We start from the raw sequence: 24833 nt of genomic DNA, 5'->3' as shown, positions 1-24833 counted from the left end.
TGAAGGCATCAAAACTATGAATTAACACATGTGGAATTATATACTTAACAAAAAAGTGTGAAACAACTGAAAATATGTCTTATATTCTAGGTTCTTCAAAGTAGCCACCTTTTGCTTTGATGACTGCTTTGCACACTCTTGGCATTCTCTTGATGAGCTTCAACAGGTAGTCACCGGAAATGGTCTTCCAACAATCTTGAAGGAGTTCCCAGAGATGCTTAACACTTGTTGGCCCTTTTGCCTTCACTCTGCGATCCAGCTCACCCCAAATCATCTCGATTGGGTTCAGGTCTGGTGACTGTGGAGGCCAGATCATCTGGCGTAGCACCCCATCACTCTCCTTCTTGGTCAAATAGCCCTTACACAGCCTGGATGTGTGTTTGGGGTCATTGTCCTGTTGAAAAATGAATGATGGTCCAACTAAATGCAAACCGGATGGAATAGCATGCCGCTGCAAGATGCTGTGGTAGCCATGCTGGTTCAGTATGCCTTCAATTTTGAATAAATCCCCAACAGTGTCACCAGCAAAGCACCCCCACACCATCACACCTCCTCCTCCATGCTTCATGGTGGGAACCAGGCATGTAGAGTCCATCCGTTCACCTTTTCTGCGTCGCACAAAGACACGGAGGTTGGAACCAAAGATTTCAAATTTGGACTCATCAGACCAAAGGACAGATTTCCACTGGTCTAATGTCCATTTCTTGTGTTCTTTAGCCCAAACAAGTCTCTTCTGCTTGTTGTCTGTCCTTAGCAGTGGTTTCCTAGCAGCTATTTTACCATGAAGGCCTGCTGCACAAAGTCTCCTCTTAACAGTTGTTGAAGAGATGTGTCTGCTGCTAGAACCCTGTGTGGCATTGACCTGGTCTCTAATCTGAGCTGCTGTTAACCTGCGATTTCTGAGGCTGGTGACTGGGATAAACTTATCCTCAGAAGCAGAGGTGACTCTTGGTCTTCCTTTCCTGGGGCGGTCCTCATGTGAGCCATTTTCTTTGTAGCACTTGATGGTTTTTGCAACTGCACTTGGGGACACTTTCAAAGCTTGCCCAATTTTTCGCACTGACTGACCTTCATTTCTTGAAGTAATGATGGCCACTCGTTTTTCTTTACTTAGCTGCTTTTTTCTTGCCATATTACAAATTCTAACAGTCTATTCAATAGGACTATCAGCTGTGTTTCCACCAGACTTATGCACAACACAACTGATGGTCCCAACCCTATTTATAAGGCAAGAAATCCCACTTATTAAACCTGACAGGGCACACCTGTGAAGTGAAAGCCATTTCCGGTGACTACCTCTTGAAGCTCATCAAGAGAATGCCAAGAGTGTGCAAAGCAGTCATCAAAGCAAAAGGTGGCTACTTTGAAGAACCTAGAATATAAGACATATTTTCAGTTGTTTCACACTTTTTTGTTAAGTATATAATTCCACATGTGTTAATTCATAGTTTTGATGCCTTCAGTGTGAATGTACAATTTTCATAGTCATGAAAATGCAGAAAAATCTTTAAATGAGAAGGTGTGTCCAAACTTTTGGTCTGTACTGTATATATATAAATAAAGAGGACATAGCAGCAATCAAAATAATGGGCCAGGAACATGATCTGATTAAGAGTTCCCCAACAAATAAAGTGCGGTATAGAGGTGATATACTCCCACTTAATAGGACACAACAAAAAATGGAGTAATCCAACTCATCGAAAGAATTCAATAAAACAATAATTCTTTATTAATACAAAAGATAAAACCATGTAATAATACATTTGCAGAGGTCCATCAGATAGGATACAAGGAAGAATACAGCAAGGTGTCCACCTATTTGTTAAATAGATGCAAAGCCATAGTGTTTAAGGCTATTGAAAAAGATCAAGACAAAGCCAGAAATTAAAACCAGCCAGAAGAGGTTGATATCAATGTATATGCATAATCACACATATAATGAGACACAAAGTATGACATAAGGATGTTCCATAACAGAATATGAGGTTAAAGTGCAAGTGCAACAAGAATAGAAGAAAGTAGTATCTTATATCTATGTACTCAAATGAAAGTATTTCCATATGATTGAAGAGACAGCCATCTAAGTGTCATAGTATGCCATGTAAGTCAGAATAATCAAAGCATGATATCAAGATGTAAATTCATTTGAAAGGCTTACCCATAATGGTGAGGGGGGAAAAGGACACTTGCCGGTTAAGCCCTGATGTGTGTTTTGCTGTCGCTTTGACGAGCGGTGTATTGCTTCTATAGTAATGTATGATAGTGTGCCTTATATATCCAAATGGGTTGTCTCTACATGTGCGCCATTAGCTTCAGACCATGATGTGTACATCTGTCCCCATCTGTATTTATTTTAATCACTTATATAGTGCCATTAATTTCACAACGTTTTACAGACATTATCATCACTGTCCCCATTGGGTCTCACAGGCAAATTTCCTATCAGTATATCTTTGGAGTGTGGGAGGAAACTGGAGAACCCGGAGGAAACCCACGGAGAATAAGCAACTTGCAGATGTTGTCTTTGGTGGGATTTGAACCCAGGACCCCAGCGCTGCAAGGCTGCAGTGCTAACCACTGAGCCACCGTGCTGCCCATGTCTGCACCATTTCTGGAACTCCTGCCGTGTATCAGCACCGGGGGAAGGTATTCCCCCTGACGTCATGGGCGCAGGAACACAGCGGGCCATCAGAGACACACGGGACTTGGATGAAGCAAGCATGCGCACAACAGCAGCCATGTACTCGGAGTCCAGGGGAAAGACAGATAAGAAGCATGGAGGTGCCCTACGATCAGTACATATAGTATATAGATACAAAGCGGAATAAAAGCTAGTAGCCCTAGAATTGTGGGTGAGACCAGAATAAAGTGCTGTGCAGGGTAGAGGTGCAAATAATCATGAATATATATGAATAAAAGACACTGTCAATTGCCATCAAGGTAAAAGATGTAGAATATATAATGGGATGTCAACAAAGGTAAGTGAAGAAAAACAATGTTCATAAATAGTGAAATATGATTTATATAATAGTACATATTCTCAGATGGTAAGGAGATAATAGCGCTATATACAAAAATAAAAACAAATTACTGAAAAATAATAAAAAAATATGGAGTAAAGAAAATAAAATATAAAAATAATAAATAATTAAAAAATAAAAATACAAGCGAAAAACAGAATAAATAGGTAGGGAAACTCCAGACAATGTTTTATTTCCTCCAGGGACTGCTCCCATATATCCCAGCGTTCGGTATGTGGGAGGTTGGACATCAATGGGATATTCACTCTACATATGGAGAGTCAAATTCTGAAGGATAATAAGGAAATAAAAACAAAATTAAAAACATACAATGGATTAAAAAAAAAATCAGATCAAATCAAATAGATACCAGTGAGTATTCATGCCCCAGTCTCCTTATTAGTGGGATTGGCAGAACAATGGTGACCTTCAGAAAGTGACACTGTGACCGTACACTAGCAGTAACACAAAGCATGCATGATAGTCAGCCATTGCAGATAGATAACATCACTATACAGTGCTGACCATAGCTGTATTAATAATGCAGGCAATATACTGAGCAGCCTGTATACAGCATTACTCGCCCAGCTTCCATTATACCTTGAAGAAACAAGTACCAGAAAATCCCAGAGGAGAAGGGAATATCCAGAAGTGAGAAGCGTGACGTCAGCAAGCTACGGCTAAAGAATAGAGTGACGTCACACCCCAATCAGCGCGGAGGGGCGGGGCCAGGAGCGGGTATTAGACCCCCGGAGTCACGTAGCTCTGCAGCAGAATCCTGTTATTACCGGAGACATTGGAGCGTCCGCCTGCGGCCCGACTACAGGTGAGGGCGACTGCGGCCCGGGGAGCTCGGCGGGGGATGCAGCGATGAGATGGCTGCTGCTCACTGATGGCGGCTGCTGGTGCGGACGGCGATCAGCTGCTGCAGGGTGATGTGGGTGTGCTCCCAGCAGCTCTGGTAGTGATGAGCCCTGTACATGGTGCAGGTGCAGCAGAGCTGACCGTGTTATTGGTGACTGCACTGGTAAATGCAGCAGGTTTATTTGCAGTCCCATGTAAAGAGACGGAGCAGGTTGAGCGAGATCTCTACCATATGAACTGCTCAGCTCTGCTACATGTGTTGGTGGAAAATGTCCTGATTCCTTGGGTCACTACTGATTACTAGTCCCCCAATGCACCCCCTACATCCTGGTTATATAATCTGGAGCTGCTGGGGGAGGGGTTCTTCTTGCTCCCTTCGGTTTCTGCCTCCCCATCAGTTGCCAGGTCTCCTATGAGTCTCCACAGTGGTCCCTGCCATAGACCTAGGATTACAACCTGTAACAGTGTTGTATTTCTTCATGAGGGTAGAACCCACCCATAACTGTAATTCTGGAGGCGGGGATGCTGCCATAGGATGTGTTTTGCAGCATGTCCCCTGTGTAGCTGCCAGGGGTAATATTCTGCTGTGGACCAGAACCTTCTGTATCTGGGAAAGTTGGGTGCTCCCTCCACCGCTCTCGTCAGTTGTGGCTCCTAGATGTCACTTTTGCCCGGGTGCATCGCTCACTCCTATATCTCTATATAGCTCAGCAGATTTGTTCCTCTGGGCCCGTGCAGGCTGTATATTGGCCGCCTTATTGCTTCAATACTAGTATTATTCTTTTAGGAGAACATTCTCTCTTGCGTTGCCTGTATAGGTGGTGACAGTTCTGTCCAGTGATGAATTATGGATGTTTCCTTGAAGCTCAGCTCTGGGCCCCTTGTTAGATGTGCGTCTGTGTATTTTCTCCCATCCTCCACCTTCTCGCTGCTCCTCGTCCCCATGACAAGCGTTAGTGTCACAGCGGACTGTTGCAATACATGGAAACAGAAGAAACCCCACCTGGCGCCCCCCCCCCCAGGATTGTACTGATTGTCAGTGGGTTATTTGTCATCTTAGTCATTAATAGACCATATCGATCTCTAAGGGGCGTCACCTTGGGATTCTCATTGTGACCTCAAATTATGACTTAACCCTGAAATATGTAATGCGACGAGTTTATGTAAAACTGATCGGGTAGATATTGCTGTAGTGACCTAGCGCCTGGTAATGGGAGCGATCCTCGCCGCGCTATGCATTATTACCGCTGGATGACAGTGACTGCTGTAGGAGGAGGACACCACAAGGTCATTGTATGATGGAGGTCCGAAGAGGAGACCTGTTACATCACATCCACTTACATTTCCGGCACCTTACCGGATATATTTATAGTATTTATTTTTAAACCTTTTTATAGTGGTCTACCACAATATGTATTCAAGGAAAACTGCTCTCCGTGACCTCCCCACATTATGCACCCCTAGGTAAGGCCAGTGGGAGCACAGGATCGCTGCTATATTTGCTAAAAGAGGGGAAAAAATTAAAATTTAGCTAATTGGCGCAATCAGATAATACACCGTATAGATTGAGTCTGATGTATTTGTGGGAGGATCTCTCCCCTCCCCTCACAATTGCACCTCGTCTGAGACCGAAAATATGGACGTGTGAACGAGCCCTTATTGACAGGCTGCTGGATTACAGATCCACAGCAGCCAGATGTCAATCACTGTCCTGAGGTGTGTGTGTGTGGTGGGGTGTGCACTCTTTTAATGAATACTCCAGACACCTAAAGTACAGAAGATATTTACCAGTGAGTTTGATTGCAAATTTGGCGCATAATATTTTTGAGCAAAAAATGCACTTAAAAAAAAAATAAAAAAATATAGGGGGTGGGGGTAGGTGAGGCAGGGCCACAAGCTGATCAATTAATCCAGTACATGGAAAAATATGCATTGCTTATACATTTGTGGGGGTTGGGTTTCTTTTTTCTTTCTTTGGGGGTTTTTCTTTTTAGTTTGTTGGGTAAAACATATAATAAACATGTTTCATCTACAAAAAACAACAACAACAACAAAAAAAAGATATTTATTCTATCTATCACTGGTGGAAAAATAGTGACTATTGCCAAATCTACAGTCACCTGAAGGGCATATTGATGAGGCTCATTACTAAGACCCCATTCAGTGTGTGTCTTTCTTACAAGGTTCTATCCAAATCCCAAAAATCTGATCTTAAAGCACTGCTGGGAATCGACCCTCCTTTTTTTTTTTTTTTTTTTTTTTTTTTTTTTTTTTTAATCATGCAAAAAATGAACATCATCTGAATGAGGCCTTCTGAGTTGTGAGCTTTTTTTCTAGCAGCTGTGTCATCTCCTCTGAGGGAGGCTCCGCTCCACCAGAACACTATCGCCATGGCAGCCTGGAAGCTGTCAGCATGGCAGCCACGTTAGTCAGCTGATGAGCTAAGCTTGATTATCACAGGGACTCAGTGTTGCTCTATACTTACCCAAAGTTGCACTGTAACCCCTCGATGATCAGTGGACATATGCATTGTACAGTATGAAGATTCTCAGGGTTAATGGTGTCTACTTCATCAGCCATCACCTTCATGAATTATGAAGCTGACGTATCGCCTGTGACCTTCCAGCTTCTGTTCCTAGGAGACCATGTGTGGAGCCTGAAGACTGCCTGGCCTATTCTTAAAGAGGTTTACAGGGCTGTAATCTGTTTACTGCTCTCCAAGGCCACAATCCTTGGACGGGTAAAGCATATTAAGTTTGATTACAGGATGCTTGTGTGTCAACCCAGAGGAAGCAAGGGTTAATTCTCGGACTGACATCTGCTATCGGCATAATGGGGTTTAAAACCTAGTTTGGGCCCATAGGCAGAGATTAGTCCGGCCCCACTCTTGGCCATCTTCTTCTCCTTGCACCAGTCCTAGTGATTGATCGTTCTCTTCCATAGTGATAGACCTGTCAGTCACCTAATCTCGTCTCTGCTTATGGTCCCAATCCAGTTTTGCTATTTTCAGAGGAAAACTTACCAGTCATGTAGGGCAGTATGAACCAGACACCAGGTTCACTTTTATTCCTAAAGGGGCTTTCCTGATCTTGCGCAAATGTGTAAAACCTTTTTAATCACAGAATGTTAGAGTTGGAAGGGACCTCCAGGGTCATAGTGTCCAGCCCCCTGCTCAACTTTAACCCTCTACATCCCACAGATCCTACAAGATGACCCACCAATACCCAGCACTCAGTTCGGAGCAGAAGAAGGAGCTGTCGGACATTGCTCAAAAGATTGTAACTAAAGGGAAGGGCATCCTTGCTGCAGATGAATCTGTGGGTAAGTGACATGGATAAGTGGTTTAGGGTAAGGAGGGTGAACTAGGCATCCATTTCCCACTACCTTATGTATTTTTGGTCTGCTTTTCTACATGCCAATCTATGGTGGTAAAATAAAAATAAATGGGGGTCTCATTGGTGTGTTAGTCTTCTTCTTCTTCTTTCCTTTGAAGGAGAATAGAATGATGCCACCATGTTAATTATATTATAAAGTTTCTAATCCTGCTACTTATAATCTTTAAGGGGATTTTCTGGAGAAAAAAAAGCTAAAGCAGTGAACGGGTTATATACATATATATATTTACCCCTTCATGCAAATGGGTGTGACTGTATGTCCAGATTGCTGGTGATTTCACATAGTCTGGTATGTAGATACATCTGATAGATGGCACGGACACAAGAGTTGTGCCCATGCCATCTGCAGCAGGACCCTGCTGTGTGTGTTTAGACTGGCCATAGCTCAAATTGCAGTATTTAACCCCTCAGGTTAAATACTGTCTCAGTCAACAGCGGTATGTGAGTAATCTGTCAACTGGGAACTCGCGCCCTCTGTCAGCCTATTGGCACCCTGCACCACAGTCACGGGGATGCCAACTGTTTCTAAGGAAACAGGAGGCCTAATAATGGCTCCTGTGTCTGCCCATCCCTCTGGCCCTGCCCTATAAGGATCTGATTGGCAGATAGGCACACTGGCAAGTTGGATAATTCTCGAGTGTATTTTCAATGCGAACAAAGAATCACATGTCAAAGCCTCATTATGGAACTAGTAAGTATTGTGTGAATTGTGGAATGAAGGAAAAAAAAAAAAAAAAAAGTTCCGGCTCCAGGGAAAATAGGAAAGTGACTGGGAGAAAAAAAAAAAATGGTCTGGCATAAGGGCCAAAACTGGGGTTAGAAATAACAATAAAAAAGAAATACTGATCTCTTCAATCTGCTAAGGCTCTGATTGTAATCGCTTTCTGTAGTGATCAAGTGGCAAACATCATTTCCTACAACCCAGAAATGTTTGCGACTTGTGTTATGTGATCTATATCACTCTGTAGCACCAGCCTTCGTCCCCTCTCTCCTACCTTTTTAGTATTTACGTTTTAATCTGCTCAATTTCCGTGCATTAAAAAAAAAAAAAAAAAAAATTATGACAATGAGACTGGGTTCTGTATAAATAGGATTTGTACTTTCCTTAGTGCTGCTAGTCTGGGATGACTGTAATTCCTGCTCTACTGCTTATTCATAGGGAGCATGGCCAAGCGTCTGACTGGTATTGGAGTAGAGAACACGGAGGAGAACAGGCGTCTTTACCGCCAGCTCCTCTTTAAAGGTGACAAACGCATGGAGAAATGCATTGGAGGCGTCATCTTCTTCCACGAGACTATGTACCAGCAAGGAGACTGCGGCACCAACTTTGTGAAGATGATTAAGGATAAAGGAATTGTTGTAGGAATCAAGGTGAGGAAATATAGAATTAAAGGGATTGTCCAGAAATACCCCCCCCCCCCTCCCCCATCCATCCCATCAGACATTGGATGTAAAGAGACGCAGTTCAATTGCTGAGGCAATCGCCTGATGTCCAGCGAGTATCCTGACCAGGCTTCATTAAAGGTGTTGTCCACTACTTGGATACCTCTTTTGAATCCCTATGTCTCCCCTTTGCACAATAATAACACTTAAACAGCTGGAAGAGGGGAGTATACTTTACAAGGGGGAAGCCTTGGGATTAGGATTGAGAAGGGGGTTGTCTGAGTAGTGGACAACCCTTTTTAATTAGACCAATACTTGCTATACATTAGACAGTTGCCTCATCTTCTGATTTGGTCCTGATATTAGACCAGACAGGGGAGTAAACCTGCAAAATACGACTCTAAATCAAGTGTCTATGAGAAAAAAAACATTGGTGGTTGTATGTAATGGCGCCACTGTATGAAGAGCAGTACAGACTTCATATTGGAAACAATCCGAACTGGTTTGAAATCTGAACTGACTCTGATTTTGGAGATGTTGCCTGCACTATTCTTGCTGTCAACAAATGTGAATACCTTTTATCAAAAATGGCAGAACCTCATTGAACACCTAACAAAATTATTTAACAGTAAATGGGGGGTCAACCAGGTTTCCATATTTTCGTGTTGTTGCAGATTATTAGAAGAAGCCCTTTTTGGAACTAAAAAAAAAAAAAAGTAAAACTTGTCGGTTTCCTGTTCACAACCTTCCTATTATATCCCTCCTATTGTTCCGGGTGGACTCTGGAATTTGAAGGTCGGGTAAAGGAGAGGTCATCTATTCTTCCACTTGTTTAGTGTCTATTATTAGAGCCATGGATTGCAGCAAATTAGATAACCCAGAAACCATAGTCCATACTGCAGTCCTGGGAATACGCCAAAACTAATTAGTCAGCAGTGGGGTCTCTACATTAATAAATTATTAATATTATCACCAATGTCTCTATCTGGGGTGCCAAATATTGCTGAGCAGTGTCTCTTTTATGGCAGGTTGATAAAGGAGTGGTCCCTCTTGCTGGTACGGATGGAGAAACCACAACTCAAGGTCAGTGATGTGATGGCCCCACGTCAACTTATGGGGGGCACAGCAAGAATGGGACGTGTAGGTGCCAGAGAGCAGATGTTGTAAGTGCCTGAAATGAGAGAGTGGAAAATGTGACATGTAATCGCTCCCATGAGGAAACTGCTCAAAGCTACAAAACTGTGAATTAATAACCCATTGTGCCCAGGAAATGCCTATGATGTGGAAAGGCGATACTTATTCTTGACATGGGACACTGCTTTTCAGCTACACTATATTATTGTTATTCCGCCACCTATTGTACTAACCTATGGGTCATGCACCTAGAATATATAGAATTCTATCACAAAAATATCCTGCAAAATGTATTCGGTAATATCCAATTTATTTATTTTTGGTCAACACAGCGCGATAAAAAATTGTGTATATATAATTTTATTTTTTTCCCCTCAGAATTAGTAGTCTGTAGCATATCATAGCAGGGTGTTAATGGGTTAAAAATTAGACTTCGGCTAGGTTTGGGCATTACAAGCTGCCAACATATTGTCCATATGACTGCACTTTTCAGTACAACTGCGAGTAAAAGGAAAGCTATAATGTTCTAAAAAGGCCATTTGTTTTTTTTAACGGAGCGCACATGGACTCAGATGGTTCCATGTGTCTGATCTGTGAGATCATGTCCTATTCTTAACTATTTTGCGGGTAGGACTCCACCATTAAAGTCCATGGGGGATTCCTTAGATATGGATGAAAAATGAAAGGCCTCCTCTCAAAATCGGATGGACCACTGAAGTATAGACCTTTTTTACAGGATTATTCTCAAGTGGACACAAACAGAGGAGGGCCCCTGTGCAAAAATATATAAGCCCTTTGCAGTTCAATAGCACAACATAATGCACAATTCCATCTGCTTCAGAGGAGGTAGTTGACCCTTTTACCTCTCGGCCCTTGTGTGGCTGCACATTTTGCACCATTAGCATGTCTGCCCCTGTTGCTGGTTGTCTCTTGAGCAGCTCATAGCTCTGCAGTCTCCTCACTTCCTGGTTTCTGGCAGGGTGGGCTCTCCTCTGAGTAGCAGAGCTGTTGTATTAGCTATACTTCAGAACTTGTGCTGAGCTTTAACATGTTCAATAGAAAGGTCAAAGTCGCTTCCTAAATTGCTAAATGTAATTGCTCTGAGACATAGAAACTACGTTGCTACTATAGAAAATTTGTGAAAGCGCTACAAAATGTACACATGAGATATTTAAAAAAACTTTTCTGTAATGCTATGAAAAATGACAGTAAAGGAAAGTACTTGGCACATAGACTGGCTGTTGGGCGCACACACATATTGGCTGATGTCAAGGTATCCTTCATTGTTGGGTCCCTGTCCTTCTGTCACCTCTCTTGGCCAATCTATTCTATAGGAAGTACCTTCCTTTACTGTAAATTTTTCATAATGACATTACAGAAAAAAATTGAAATACTTCATGTGTATATTTTGGCCACCATGCTCTCTGTACTTATGAATATAATAAGGCAGCTGCATATATACATAAACCACAGTTATATAAACTTGGTTTTAAAGGAAGATATATACCACAAATCCAATAAAATGATTATTTTTATTTCATCAATTTAAGAACATAATAATAAAAAACAAGTAAAAAGCAGGTACCTTGAAAACTAATAAAAGGAGACCCTTCCAGATCAGCTTAAACACTTGTAACATCACTTATTATCAGAAAAATATCTGTAGAGATGCCAATATTTCACCAATCCCAAATAATAGCTTTAACAAATATTATATCTAAATTGCATTACTCGCATAAATATAAAGTGCTAAAGATGATATGAATAATATTATGCACAGTACATAGGGCAAAAATGTATTTTAGACAAGTGTCGCTTCCTATATAAGATCATATATAAATATAAAGTGCTCAAATAAATTTTTTTAAATACAGTATATTAAAATATAAAGTGCCAGAAAGACTATTTAGACAAGTGTCTGTCCCTATATCTAGGCAAATATATTCAATATATACTTATGATTTCATATTCTGGCATAATAGCAAAGGAGTTGCACTTTTTAAACTTCAAGTGAACCATTATTAAAGAATACATTATGGGTGCGTATAATGACATCAGGATTTAAACAATCATTATACCATAATACTTACACGTGAATTGTCTGTACTAGTATATGCCTGGAGGTCTCCTTAGAAAGGAACTGCCCGACACCGCCGTTTCGCTATGCTTCTTCAATAGGGGCCCTGCTTTTTACTTGTTTTTTATGTTCTTAAATTGATGAAATAAAAATAAATGATTTTATTGGCTTTGTGGTATATCTTCCTTTAAAACCTAGTTTATATAACTGTGGTTTGTGTGTAATATATCTGGATTGGAGGAATATTGTTGACCCTTTTGATATCAACAAGCTGCATATATAGCCTGGAGCAAATTGATGACCCCCCCCTCCCCCTGACATGCAGTTTCCTACTTCAATAAGAAGCAGATATGAACACCCAAACACCAGGGAGAAGACTTTATTATACAGCAGCACACAGCAATTTGTTAGCCATCAAGGAAGAGATCCAACTTTGTGGATGGCTGTGCTTAATGTTTTATCTGTGTGACAGAATGTAGCCAAGCAAACTGGCTCCTAAACTAAACTGCTTCCTAAAGGGAACCTGTCAACCGATTTGTGCTGGCCAAATCCTGGACGGCATGAATCAGTCTGGCTGCTCAATTGCAGCCAGGTATATATTTTATTTTCCTGTAATGCTCTAGTATTTCAGAGAAAATATAGTTTAAAAATGTATCCAGGTTCAATAGGCAGAAATAAGTCCAGTCCTGCGCTGCCTGTGGTCAGCTTCTCCCCACACTGCTATAGGTCTCGTCTGTGCATCAAGAGGGATCTGTCAGTTGCCTAGAAAAGTTGGGGGGAAAAGCCTCGGTTTGGGCAGCATGAATCAGTTTATGGGTTCCCTTTACAAAAGGTTGTTAAAAGGAAAAAACAATAGAAATGTATTAAGAGTGATGGCACTAGAACATGTAGTTTGTCCTGCAAACATTACCCTCATACTACTACAATGAGAAAAAAAAGTTGCAGTGTGTGAGGATGACAAGGCCAAAGTGTTGGGGGGGAGGGGGAGGTTGTGTTTAATCCTGATTTGTCATAACTTTTTTTTTTCTGTTCCTCTTATAGGTCTGGATGGCTTGTTGGAGCGCTGTGCTCAGTACAAGAAGGATGGTGCTGACTTTGCAAAATGGAGATGTGTGCTTAAGATCAGCGAGCACACCCCATCTTCTGTGGCTATAATGGAGAATGCTAACGTACTTGCTCGCTATGCCAGCATCTGCCAGCAGGTAAATGGGTTATTGTGTAATCTTGTCTGTGGCAGGGATTACAAAGAACATTATTATGTGAATAGATGCAGTGTATAGTGCTCTTCTTCTTTTCTGCAGAACGGTATTGTTCCCATTGTGGAGCCTGAAATCCTTCCTGATGGAGACCATGACCTGAAACGCTGCCAGTATGTCACTGAAAAGGTATGTGCTTGGGCCGCGGTAGATAAACTTTGCCCCCAACCCCTTTACTTTTCTCTTCTTCCTTTGTAGTCATTAGTACCATGTTTCCCAGAAGATGAGACCTACCCTGAAATATAAGCTATAGCATGATTTGGCAGGATTTTTGGAGTATGCTTGAAATATAAGCCCTTCTCCAAAAAAAATAAGTCCTAGTTACAGTCAGGGTGGAGGATTAGGGGCCCCCAGGGTCTTGTCTTCCAAGGTTAAGACTGCTTAAGGACTTTCATGGCTCAGTTTTGGGCTTGGATCCGGTGACCTGTTGCTGCGTGGCCGGTTCCTCTGTCTGCTGAGCTATTGCCCTTTCTTCAATGTCCAAATGCTGATGGAATCTATTGTCTTTGTTTTCCCTTCTTGATTTGCTTCTCTCCCGGTGTTTGATTATACACTGCTCAAAAAAATAAAGGGAACACTTAAAGAATATAACTCCAAGTAAATCAAACTTCTGTGAAATCAAACTGTCCACTTAGGAAGCAACACTGATTGACAATCAATTTCACATGCTGTTGTGCAAATGGAATAGACAATAGATGGAAATTATTGGCAATTATCAAAACACCCTCAATAAAGGAGTGGTTCTGCAGGTGGGGACCACAGACTACATCTCGGTACCAATGCTTTCTGGCTGATGTTTTGGTCTCTTTTGAATGTTGGTTGTGCTTTCACACTCGTGGTAGCATGAGATGGACTCTACAACCCACAGAAGTTGCTCAGGTAGTGCAGCTCATCCAGGATGGCACATCAATGCGAGCTGTGGCAAGAAGGTTTGCTGTGTCTGTCAGCGTAGTGTCCAGAGGCTGGAGGCGCTACCAGGAGACAGGCCAGTACACCAGGAGACGTGGAGGGGGGCCGTAGGAGGGCAACAACCCAGCAGCAGGACCGCTACCTTTGCCTTTGTGCAAGGAGGAACAGGAGGAGCACTGCCAGAGCCCTGCAAAATGACCTCCAGCAGGCCACAAATGTGCATGTGTCTGCACAAACTGTTAGAAACCGACTCCATGAAGGTGGTATGAGGGCCCGACGTCCACAGATGGGGGTTGTGCTCACAGCCCAACACCGTGCAGGACGCTTGGCATTTGCCACAGAACACCAGGATTGGCAAAGTCGCCACTGGCGCCCTGTGCTCTTCACAGATGAAAGCAGGTTCGCACATGTGACAGAGTCTGGAGACGCCGTAGAGAGCGATTTGCTGCCTGCAACATCCTTCAGCATGACTGGTTTGGCAGTGGGTCAGTAATGGTGTGGGGTGAGTGTGAGGCAGTGACTGGGATCATATACAAGGGACGTTGTATATTCCCCAGAATGAGTACAGAGACCTATTAAATCCATTCGAGTGCATTGCAGTCACAGACACACCTGCAGCTGCAGTGCAGGAATGAAGGTGAGCATTGACCTGGTCAGTCTATATGCCTAAGGAAGATTAAGTAAAACCCGGCAGGGCCTTAATTTCTGGGGGAGGCTACAGGAAGGCAGTGGGGCGGCTTGCTCCCTCCAACCCGGGTTTTTCAGTGGCTCTTGCCACAGGTCCTTTAAAAACCCTGCATTAAGGATTAGTGTTGTTCAGTGTTAGGATCTGCTAGGAGCATAGCAGGAAAGCTCGGCAGGACTGTGTATAGCTGAACCCACGCCTGGGAAGGCTCTGCACCCGTCAGGCTCTGAGCTGCCTGGCGTGGCCGTTACCCACGGCAACCGTTGTTATGGATTTATGTTAACCCGGCTGCGAACCAGAGGACTTTCTGTTTACCTGTAAGTTTTGCTGAATAAAAGCTGCTTATATTGGACTTGCTTGGGTCACTGCCTCAGCTACTGCACGGTGTGAACGCCGCCGCCTTACAGGTAGCATTTCTTTGGAGGGCCGCACAGCCCTCCATGTGCTCGCCAGAGGTAGCCTTACTGCCATTAGGTACCAAGATGAAATCTTCACACCCCTTGTGAGACAATATGTTGGTGCGGTTGGCCCTGGGTTACTCGTAATGCAGGACAATGCCAGACCTCATGTGGCTGGAGTGTGTCAGCAGTTCCTGCAAGATGAAGGCATTGAAGCTATGGACTGGCCCGCCCGTTCCCCAGACCTGAATCCGATTGAGCACATCTGGGACGTCATGTCTCGCTCCATCCACCAACGTCACGTTGCACCACAGACTGTCCAGGAGTTGGCGTTGCTTAGTCCAGGTCTGGGAGGAGATCCCACAGGAGACTATCCGCAACCTCATCAGGAGCATGCCCAGGCATTGTAGGGAGGTCATACAGGTACGTGGAGACCACACACAATACTGAGCCTCGTTTTGACTTGTTTTAAGGACATTACATCAAAGTTGGATCAGCCAGTAGTGTGTTTTTCCGCTTCAATTTTTGGGGGTGATTCCAAATCCAGGCCTCCATTGGTTAATACATTTGATTTCCATTGATGATTTTTGTGTGATTTTGTTGTCAGCACATTCAACTTTCTACAGAACAAAGTATTCAATGAGAATATTTCATTCATTCAGATCTAGGATGTTATTTGAGTTTTCCCTTTTTTTTTTTTTTTTTTTTGTTCAAGAATAATTATGCATTGTTTATCGAAAAAAATTAGACATCCTCTGAAAATATGCCCTAATCCATCTTTCTGAGCAAAAACTAATCTGAGCTGTGTCTTTTCTGGGAGATATGGTAGATCATAAGAATTGTACGTGTGTAATATGTATGCTACAAGCCTTTACTTTTGCATTAAACATCAAAATGATAGTAAATGGCTCTTATTCACATTATAAATACAACAATCTAATATCAGAATAATAATGAGCTACCCGCTGTCACAATATGTAGCAACGATATAATAGATTAAGTATTACACTGAAGCATATTTTTTTAATCAAATTGACCATGTCCTATGCACACACGTGAAAGTTTGTCGCCTTCCTGATTTCTTATTCTTTTGCATGTTTGTCACACTTTAAATGTTTCCAATCACAAAACAAATTTAAATATTAGACAAAGATAACAAGTAAACAAAGAATGCAATTTTAAATGAAGATCTTAAGAAAGGGAAAAAAATAAATAAATCCAAACCTACAGGGCCCTAAGGGGGAAAAAGTGATTGCCACCCTTAACAGCAACCACTGCAATCAAGCGTTTGCCATAACTGGCAATGAGTCATTTACAACTCTCTGGAGGGATTTTGGTCCACTCGTCTTTGCAAAATTGTTGTAATTCAGCCACATTGAAGGGTTTCTGAGCATGAACCGCCTTATTAAGGTCATGCCACAGCATCTCAATCGAATTAAGGTCAGGACTTTGACTAGGCCACTCCAAAATCTCAATTTTTTTATTTATTTATTTTTTTTTATTAAGCCATTCAGAGGTGAACTTGCTGATGTGTTTTGGATCATAATCCTGCTGCATAACCCAAATGCAGAAGAGAGCTACCGCCTTTTTATTCAGTAAGTTCCTGCCCTTGGTGGATACCCTCTCTCAGGTGGTGCTGTCCTGGGAGAAGGGGGGGGGGGCTTGTCTCAAGATGTTTTTCTTGCAAAACTGAGGATTGCCAAGACTTTTGTGAGAATACTCTGGACGGACGAGACAAAAGTTGAACTTTTTAGAAAATGTATGTCCCATTACATCTGGCGTAGAAGTAGTAACTCAGCATTTCAGAAAAGGAACCTCATACCAACAGTATAATATAGTGGTGGCAGTGTGGTGATCTGGGGCCGTTTTGCTGCTTCAGGACCTGGAAGACTTGCTGTGGTAAATGGAACCATGAATTCTGCTATCCACCAAAAAATCCTAAAGGAGAATGTCCGGCCATCTGTTTGTGACCTGAAGCTGAATACAAAGCAGATGCCATATGCAGTGGACGCGCTGCAAATTCCTTGGGACTTTACCCTGGCCTATGCCTTTTCCCCCTCTAATGCTGATCCCTACTATCCTGAGGAAGATCCGAGAAGAACGGGTGAGGGTTATATTGATTGTCCCGTTTTGGCCCAAGAGACCATTGTTCACTTGGATGAAGAGAATGTCCCAAGCGGATCCATGGGTTCTTCCAGACACCCCAGATCTCCTCAGGCAGGACCCAGTCTTCCATCCCCAAAGATCTGGCCTGGATTTTGAAAGGTCACTACTAACGCAGGAGGGGTTTTCTCCAGGTCTAGTTACTACTCTACTGGCGAGTAGGAAGCCGGTGACTACTAGGATCTATGGCAGAACCTGGGCTAAGTTTCTGTCTACCTCAAGTCAGTCCGCCAAAGGGAGGGTTCCTATTGGGGCCATCCTGGAATTCCTTCAGAAAGGCTTAAGCATGGGGTTAGCCACCAGTACCTTAAGGTACAAGTATCAGCTCTGGGGGCACTATATAATTGCAACTTGGCAGTGAAATAGGTGGATCATCAGATTCATTAAAGCTTGCAGTAGATCTAGACCTATTCCTCCTCCAAGGATGCCTCCTTGGGACCTTAATCTGGTGCTTGAAGCGCTAACCAAGCCCCCCTTTGAGCCCTTAGAGGAAGTTTTGGAGAAAATTCTCACCTTTAAAACCAGCCATGGTAGATCTAACATCAGCTCGTAGGGTTGGTGATCTGCACTTGCTGTCAGTTAACCATCCGTTCACTCAGGTGTGTATGGATAGAGTAATCTTCCAAAAGTAGCCTCCAAATTCCATATGACACAAGTAATTACTCTTCCTTCCTTCTATCCTGACCCTAGAGATTCAGAGGAACCAAAACTTCACACTTTAAATATTAAGAGGGTACTAGTCCAGTATTTGGAGGTAACGAAGGCCTGGAGAAAAAAGTGACACCTTATTCATCTCATTTCAGCGGGCTAGGTAAGGGCTTAAGGTTACAAGGGGGACTAGGTGGGTCAGGGACACCATTGGCTTGGCGTACTCTTCTAGCAATCTGCCAGTTCCAGAGAACCTGAAGGCCCACTCCACCAGAACTGTAGCTGCTTCCTGGGCTGAGAAGGCGGATGTGCCCATCGACATTATATGTAAGGCGGCAACTTGGTCGTTCCCCCCACCCCCCCCCCCCCCCCCCCCCCCCGCTACATTTTACAAGCATTACCGTCTTGACCTTTCCTCTTCTACTGATCTGTCCTTTTGGGAGGAAGGTGTTGCAAGCGGTGATTCCTCCCTCTGGTGTCTGATCGCTCCTAAATCTCTCAGGTGGTGCTGTCATGGGAGAAGGGGAAAAGATCCTAGTTACTTACCGGTAACGGGATTTTACAGAGCCCATGAGAGCAGCCTATTAATTCCCTCCCCTTTTTCACTTATGGTGTGCACTTCTTAGGGTGTTTTTATTAAGAAATGTTAGGTGGTAGTTATGTAATAACCTATTTTTCAGAGGCCCTCTCATGCTCTGAAACAAAAACTGATGCGGAAGAGAGGTACTGCATTTTTATTCAGTAGGTTCCTGTCCTTGGTGGGTGGATACCCTCTCTCGGGTGGTGCTGTCATGGGCTCTGTAAAATCCCTTTACCGGTAAGTAACTAGGATCTTTTTTTTTGTTGCTAAGCAGTGGTTTTCGTCTTAGAACTCCTGCCATGCATGCCATTTTTGCCCAGTCTTTCTTATGGTGGATTCACGAACAATGACCGCAAGTGAGGCCTGCAGTTCTTTGGATGTTGTGGGGTCTTTTGTGAACTCTTGGATGAGTTGTCACTGGCCTCTTGGGGTAATTTTGGTCAGCCAGCCACTCCTCCTGGGAAGGTTCACCATCGTTCCATGTTTTTGCCATTTGTGGCTAATGGCTCTCATTGTGGTTCGCTGGAGTCCCAAAGCTTTAGAAATGGCTTTATAACCTTTTCCAGACTGAGATCTTAATTACTTTCTCTTTTGTTCCTAAATTTCTTTGGATCGCAGCATGTCTAGCTTTTGAGGATCTTTTGGTCTACTTCACTTTTGTCAGGCAGGTCCTATTTAACTGAACACCCAAAGATGTGATAAACTACTCAATTTGTTTTAAGAGGAGGGGATTCACTTTTTCACACAGTGCCCTGTAGCTTTGGATTTTTTTTTCCCTTAATATAGACCTTCATTTTGTGTTTTTACTTGTGTTATCACTTGCCTAATATTTTAATTTGTTTGATCTGAAACATTTAAGTGTGACAAACATGCAAAAGAATTAAATCAAGAAGGGTGCAAACACTTTTTCACACCACTGTATATGAACAAGAATCAGTAGAAGAATACACCTCTTAGTCATAGTGGACACTGTCTGGGGTGCAGAAAACAATAAGTTGCCTACTTGTGTTTCACTGTTTTAAAGCTTCCTCAGGAGATGGAGAGTACAGGAATGAGTTTAAATGGAATAGGGCTAAAAATAATCCGCAAATACACCTGAGAATCAAGGAATCGTCTCCAGCAATTTTCAGCTGTCACATTCCCTTTAAGTTCATGTCTTATTCTAAACTCTTATATCCTATGTAGGTTCTTGCTGCCGTGTACAAGGCTCTTAGTGATCATCACATTTATTTGGAGGGAACACTACTGAAGCCCAACATGGTAACTGCTGGCCATGCTTGCTCAAAGAAATATGCTGCAGAAGAGATTGCCATGGCCACTGTCACTGCCCTGCGCCGCACTGTACCCCCTGCAGTCCCAGGTAAAGGGTTTCCTATTTTGGCAGAGCTGGCCAAAACTGTCTTGAAAACGCCAAAGCATTTTAAGCCACATTTCTGGCGCAATCCTTTTGATGAATCAGGTCACAAATAGAGGTTGATCCAGCACTTCAGATAAAATACAAAATTTTTATTCCATCGCTAAAAAAACATGTCAGAAGAGAGTCCTCCTCATCAATTGTTCGGCTAAATCATTCGAGGAATGAGTCCCAAAGAAGATTAAGGTCTAGGTTGACGCGTTTCGAAGTAACACTTCTGACTCATAAGCCATAAGAAGTATTACTTCGAAACATGTCAACCTAGACCTTAATCTTCTTTGGGACTCATTCCTCGGATGATTTAGCTGAACAATTGATGAGGACTCTCTTCTGACACACAATTTTTATTCCATCAGATAAAATCCATGTTTTTTTTAGCAGAAGTGCTGGATCAACCTCTTTGTGGATGGTCTTATCTTTTGGCTTTGAGATCCTGCACACTTGTGGATAGGTGAGCTGATCACTCCCTTCATGTCTGTATTTGATGAATCAGGGCCACACTTAATCGCTGATGTCGTCCTATCTGTATAGTGAGTTACTGTATTAATCCACAGCCGATAAGTGCAGGTTGTAAGGTTCTTTGTGTCTAGAAGGGATGACCTGGATGATGAGGGCGCCTTCTGTTTCCAGGTGTTACTTTCTTGTCCGGTGGACAAAGCGAGGAGGAAGCCACCATTAACCTAAATGCAATCAACAACTGTCCTCTAGCAAGGCCCTGGGCTCTCACTTTCTCCTATGGACGAGCCCTTCAGGCTTCTGCTTTAAATGCCTGGCGCGGAAAGCGAGAGAATGAACACGATGCTACTGAAGAGTTCTTGAAACGGGCATTGGTAAGATCTTTAATTCTTCTAAAACCTTATGTTGGACATCCCTGAAGGCTTTTCAAATCTGTTTGTATTTTAGGCCAAGTGGGCAAACTGTTCCATTATTTTTCTTTTAATCAAACCCATTTTAACATTTTTAGCCCGAAATACATGTAGTTAAAGGGACTGCATTTATATGTGCATGCAGCTCTGTGAAGGACCAGTCCAGCAATACCTTTACATGGCCAGTCCATTCCTTTATTACTGAGAAATCAGCATTTGCGTTGATATGCAAATGAGGCTGAAGAGCGATTTGTAGATCTGAAGCCTCTGTCACTACAGCTCTGTTCCCAGCTATATGCACGTATATATGCAGTCCCTTTAATTACATGTATTTTGGGCTAAAAATATGTTGAAATGGGTTTGATTAAAAACTTTTGGGTGGTTTTGCCTTTTGTGATGTACGGTCTGCTGCTGGCTGCGTTAAATGTGAGAACTAGCTCCGCAATGTATTCTCAGAGTATTGGAAAGATTATCAGTCCCAAAATACATGCACATAAAGGGTAACTAAACTTTTACACTTTGTGTAGGCACTCTCCATGTTTCCAGTTTAATGGGGGTTCAAGACCCCTCCCCGATTAAAAAAGATGCTAGAGAAATGTCTAGCTTTTTAAGGCAGAAGCACATAGTTTTTGTCTTTGTGCTCAGAGTGAAGTACAGATACAATAGAAAGTCACAAGCTTTATAATTTATCTATACTCTTCTCTTTGTGCATAGCAGCTGGAGTTCTCTGGGCTTCGAAAGTGCCTACAAAATGTAAAGTAAAATATTAAGGGCCCAATTACGTATGACTGGTGTGGTGCACTAGTCTTAAGGTTCGCTGAAGTAAGATGTGCCAAATTCATAATGGGGGACATTAATTTGGTGCCTCTTATAACTGCTGTGTGCAGGGACTGGAGTACATTTCAGATGTAATTAACACCACCACAGGGACATAAATTTAGCTACACTCTGTCCTGCCCCAGCTCTGCCCATTTTGGTGGAGCTGGCCGAGAATGTTTTTTTTTTTTTTTTTTAAAAAAGTGCACCTGTGAGTTGATTTGTGCTCTAAAATGTTTTAGTTCCTCTTCAAGTAAATTAATCTCCCCAAAGAGTCCAAATCTTTTAAAGAGAATCTTGTCACCTGGTTTTTCCTACCTAATTTGAAAGCCGCATAATTTAGGGACAGAGACTCTGATTCTAGCGATGTGTCACTTACTGGGCTGCTAGCTGCCGTTTAGATAAAATCCCTGTTTTCTCTGCTACAGGGCTAGTAGTTCTCTGAATGCTTAGCTCTTTCTAACCACATCCATACCACTGGTAGCTTTCTGCCTATGCACAGTGTACACAGCTAGTGGAGGAATGGTTGGACTACCTGGCAGCAGGTTTACTAGTTCTCTAGAGATGGTGAGTTCCTGCTGATCAAACTACAGACAGACTTATTCCAGCCCAGTAAGTGATATATCGCTGGAATCAGACTCTGCCCCTACATTATGCTGCTCTCAGATTACATAGCAAAACCCTGGTGACAGATTCCCTTAAAGGGAATGTGCACACAACGTTCAAGATACCTGCATTGTTTTTGCTATAGAAAAAAGCCTCTGGAAAACGCCAGCTGTCTTTCCTGAATCCTCTTTTTTTTTTTTTTTTTTTTTGGTGGGTGTTTATACACCAGAGAATCTGCGTGAAGAATGGTCAGGTCCCTTAATTTAGCCACTTCACGGCTTTCGAAACCTAAAGTGGTTGAAAAGTTACACAAGATGTAATCTATGCACTGCTGAGTTAAGACGATATGCTGTACATATGTCAGGTCTCTTGTGGTGGCATTTTTAGGGCTTTTGCAGGCGGAATCCGTCTAGAAAAAAAGATGTTGTGTGCACAAACCCAAATGTATTTTTGATATGTTTTATAGCTCTTGTTTAGTCGTGTTAATCACTCAAACCAAGGGGCAGCTTGGTGCACAGCCTACATTGAGGCCGAAGAGTCCGCAGAACTCATCAACCAGCAAAGTGTCGAGACTCCATAAAACTCTGTAATACATGTAGAGGAACTGGTCACTCGTTTGACTAGGACTTATGAAGTACCTAGCAAATAAACTAATTACTGCCAACTTCACAATTTTCTTATTTCTTTTTTTCTTTTTAAAGGCCAATGGACTAGCAGCTGCTGGAGAGTATGAGCATAGCGGAGATGGCTCCGGGTCGGCTGGCCAGTCCCTATATGTTGCCAATCACGCCTATTGAGTATGGTAGTATGCCGATCACTGACCTACAGAACAAGTCCACTCTGCTTCCCTGCCCTACAAGCAGCATCCACATGGACACCCCTTACAGCCAAAGCTTGAATAACCACAGCCATTTCCCACCTCGCTACTCATACTCGTTCACTGCCAGGAAGAGCTGGATCTTGGGTGCAACAATGGGATCTGACTCCTGTCTTGCACTGTAACTCGCTTGGTTCTGTTGAATATTTTCCTACTAGATTTCTCTTTATTTTTTAGACCTAATATATTAAGAGCAATTTTAAAGAAAAATTGAAAGCTTACATAGGTAATATATATGATATACTTAAGAGTGCACTCTGCTGGGCAGTTGAAGGAAACATTGAGCACATGTATAATTGGATGACTTGTTACATTGGTTTCTTACCCTCTGTCACACACACAATATCTGACCCTATCTAGAAGTCTGTAGTAATGCCTTGGAAAGACATTCAGTGATCCATGACCTTCCCACCAGGTTTTGTTCTGTCAAAGGTCTCGCACTTTGTGGTACATCTTTAGATTGCTTGGTTTGTGTGCTACCTACTCCACTGAAAACTGACCAACACAACTTGGAAAAGAATGAGCAGAAATCCCTGAAAAGGCAGGGTTGCTAACTAAATCCTGTGCATTGTGAAAATAGTGTTGTCCTTATCTGTATGCAACTGATGTACCAACTAGTCAAAGAAATAAACTCTAGTGAATTAAAAATAAATTGTGTGGTTATCATGCATTTATCTATAAGCTTCAGATTTCTCTTCTGCAGTTTCCATCAATGGATGATATCCCAGAACATGGCCTTTAGCTTTTTGTGAAATTTTTCCCCTTCTCCCATGATAGCACCACCTGAGAGAGGGTATCCACCCACCAGGACAGGAACCTACTGAATAAAAAGGCGGTACCTCTCTTCCGCATCAGTTTTGGTTCCTGTCCTTGATGTCAGCCTCTAGGTGGTGCCTCGCATACCTGATAGTGGGGTCTGGAGCGGGATCCCGGGATCGATGTCGCCTGGAGGCCGCGAAGAAGCAGCAGATGGGCCCTTTGTCTTCAGCCCCATCTTACTGGCACCTGGGTCCGACCCTGGGGCAGGCCTTCCGGGTCTGCGCAGGGTCGCGTCGCGCCCTGGTACGAGTGCGCCGGAAGCCCGGGTCTGCGCATGCGTCGGGGTGAAAATCGGCATGACACATCCACGTTGACAAGTGCTCCGGGAGCAGCTGGGTCTGTGCACGCGCAGGTGGGATCCTGTGCAACACGCTGCCGCCCGGAAGGGGGTGGGGCCCCCATATGCTTTATAAAGATGGGAAGATGGCAGTGTCTGCATCCCCTTCATTATGAGTAAGGGGCTGCAGTCACATGGGTAGCAGCTCAAGCAGCATGTAAGTCTTCCCATCATCCGAGCCACAGTAGTGGGGGCCGAATGAGCGCCGGCAGAACCAGTCAGAAAAAATCGTCTCGAGAGTCCACCTCTGCCAGATGGGATCGTTCATGCGAACGGCAACCACCGTCTCTGGAACCCTAGTCTGAACGGCAGTGTGGTGAGTGATCTTTATGAAAGTTCACCTTAGTAATGTGCTCTTCTGTTTTTTCGTTGCTTTCTGTTTTGGTAGGAACCTAAAAAGGGTAGTTTTAAAAATAACAATACGGAATGTGCCTTATGTAAAGTTAGCCTTCCCAGCTCCTACACTAAGAACCGTTGCTCTGATTGTATCCAGAAAACTATAGCAGAGGAGTCCCCTAGCTTTTCTATGGACCTGAAAACCTTAATCCATATGGAAGTCAGGGATTCCTTAAAGAACTTGACTTCA

General features: G+C 43.0%; 1 protein-coding gene across 1 annotated transcript; it reads left to right on the top strand.

Moving 5' to 3' along the window:
- Positions 1 to 3690: 3690 nt before the first annotated feature.
- Positions 3691 to 23743, top strand: ALDOC (aldolase, fructose-bisphosphate C). Its single transcript, XM_073667858.1, has 9 exons — positions 3691 to 3846; positions 7084 to 7205; positions 8439 to 8650; positions 9691 to 9745; positions 12915 to 13075; positions 13175 to 13258; positions 19698 to 19872; positions 20557 to 20756; positions 22916 to 23743. The coding sequence occupies exons 2-9, from the start codon at positions 7094 to 7096 to the stop codon at positions 23009 to 23011; spliced, it is 1095 nt and encodes a 364-aa protein (XP_073523959.1). The 5' UTR covers positions 3691 to 3846; positions 7084 to 7093; the 3' UTR covers positions 23012 to 23743.
- Positions 23744 to 24833: the final 1090 nt, after the last annotated feature.

This window comes from Phyllobates terribilis, unplaced genomic scaffold (assembly GCF_046119375.1).
Source record: "Phyllobates terribilis strain yellow unplaced genomic scaffold, ASM4611937v1 Scaffold_2__4_contigs__length_985480577, whole genome shotgun sequence".
Lineage (NCBI taxonomy): Eukaryota > Metazoa > Chordata > Amphibia > Anura > Dendrobatidae > Phyllobates > Phyllobates terribilis.
This window is presented reverse-complemented; position numbering and strand designations above follow the sequence as displayed.

What these genes read in the sequence shown, in the direction of transcription:
- ALDOC (XM_073667858.1), top strand. Translation starts at nt 7,094, where the DNA reads ATGACCCACCAATACCCAGCACTCAGTTCGGAGCAGAAGAAGGAGCTG. An exon ending in TGGAGAAACCACAACTCAAG is followed by an intron (nt 9,746 to 12,914) that starts GTCAGTGATGTG and finishes TTCCTCTTATAG; the next exon opens with GTCTGGATGGCTTGTTGGAG. An exon ending in ATGCCAGCATCTGCCAGCAG is followed by an intron (nt 13,076 to 13,174) that starts GTAAATGGGTTA and finishes TCTTTTCTGCAG; the next exon opens with AACGGTATTGTTCCCATTGT.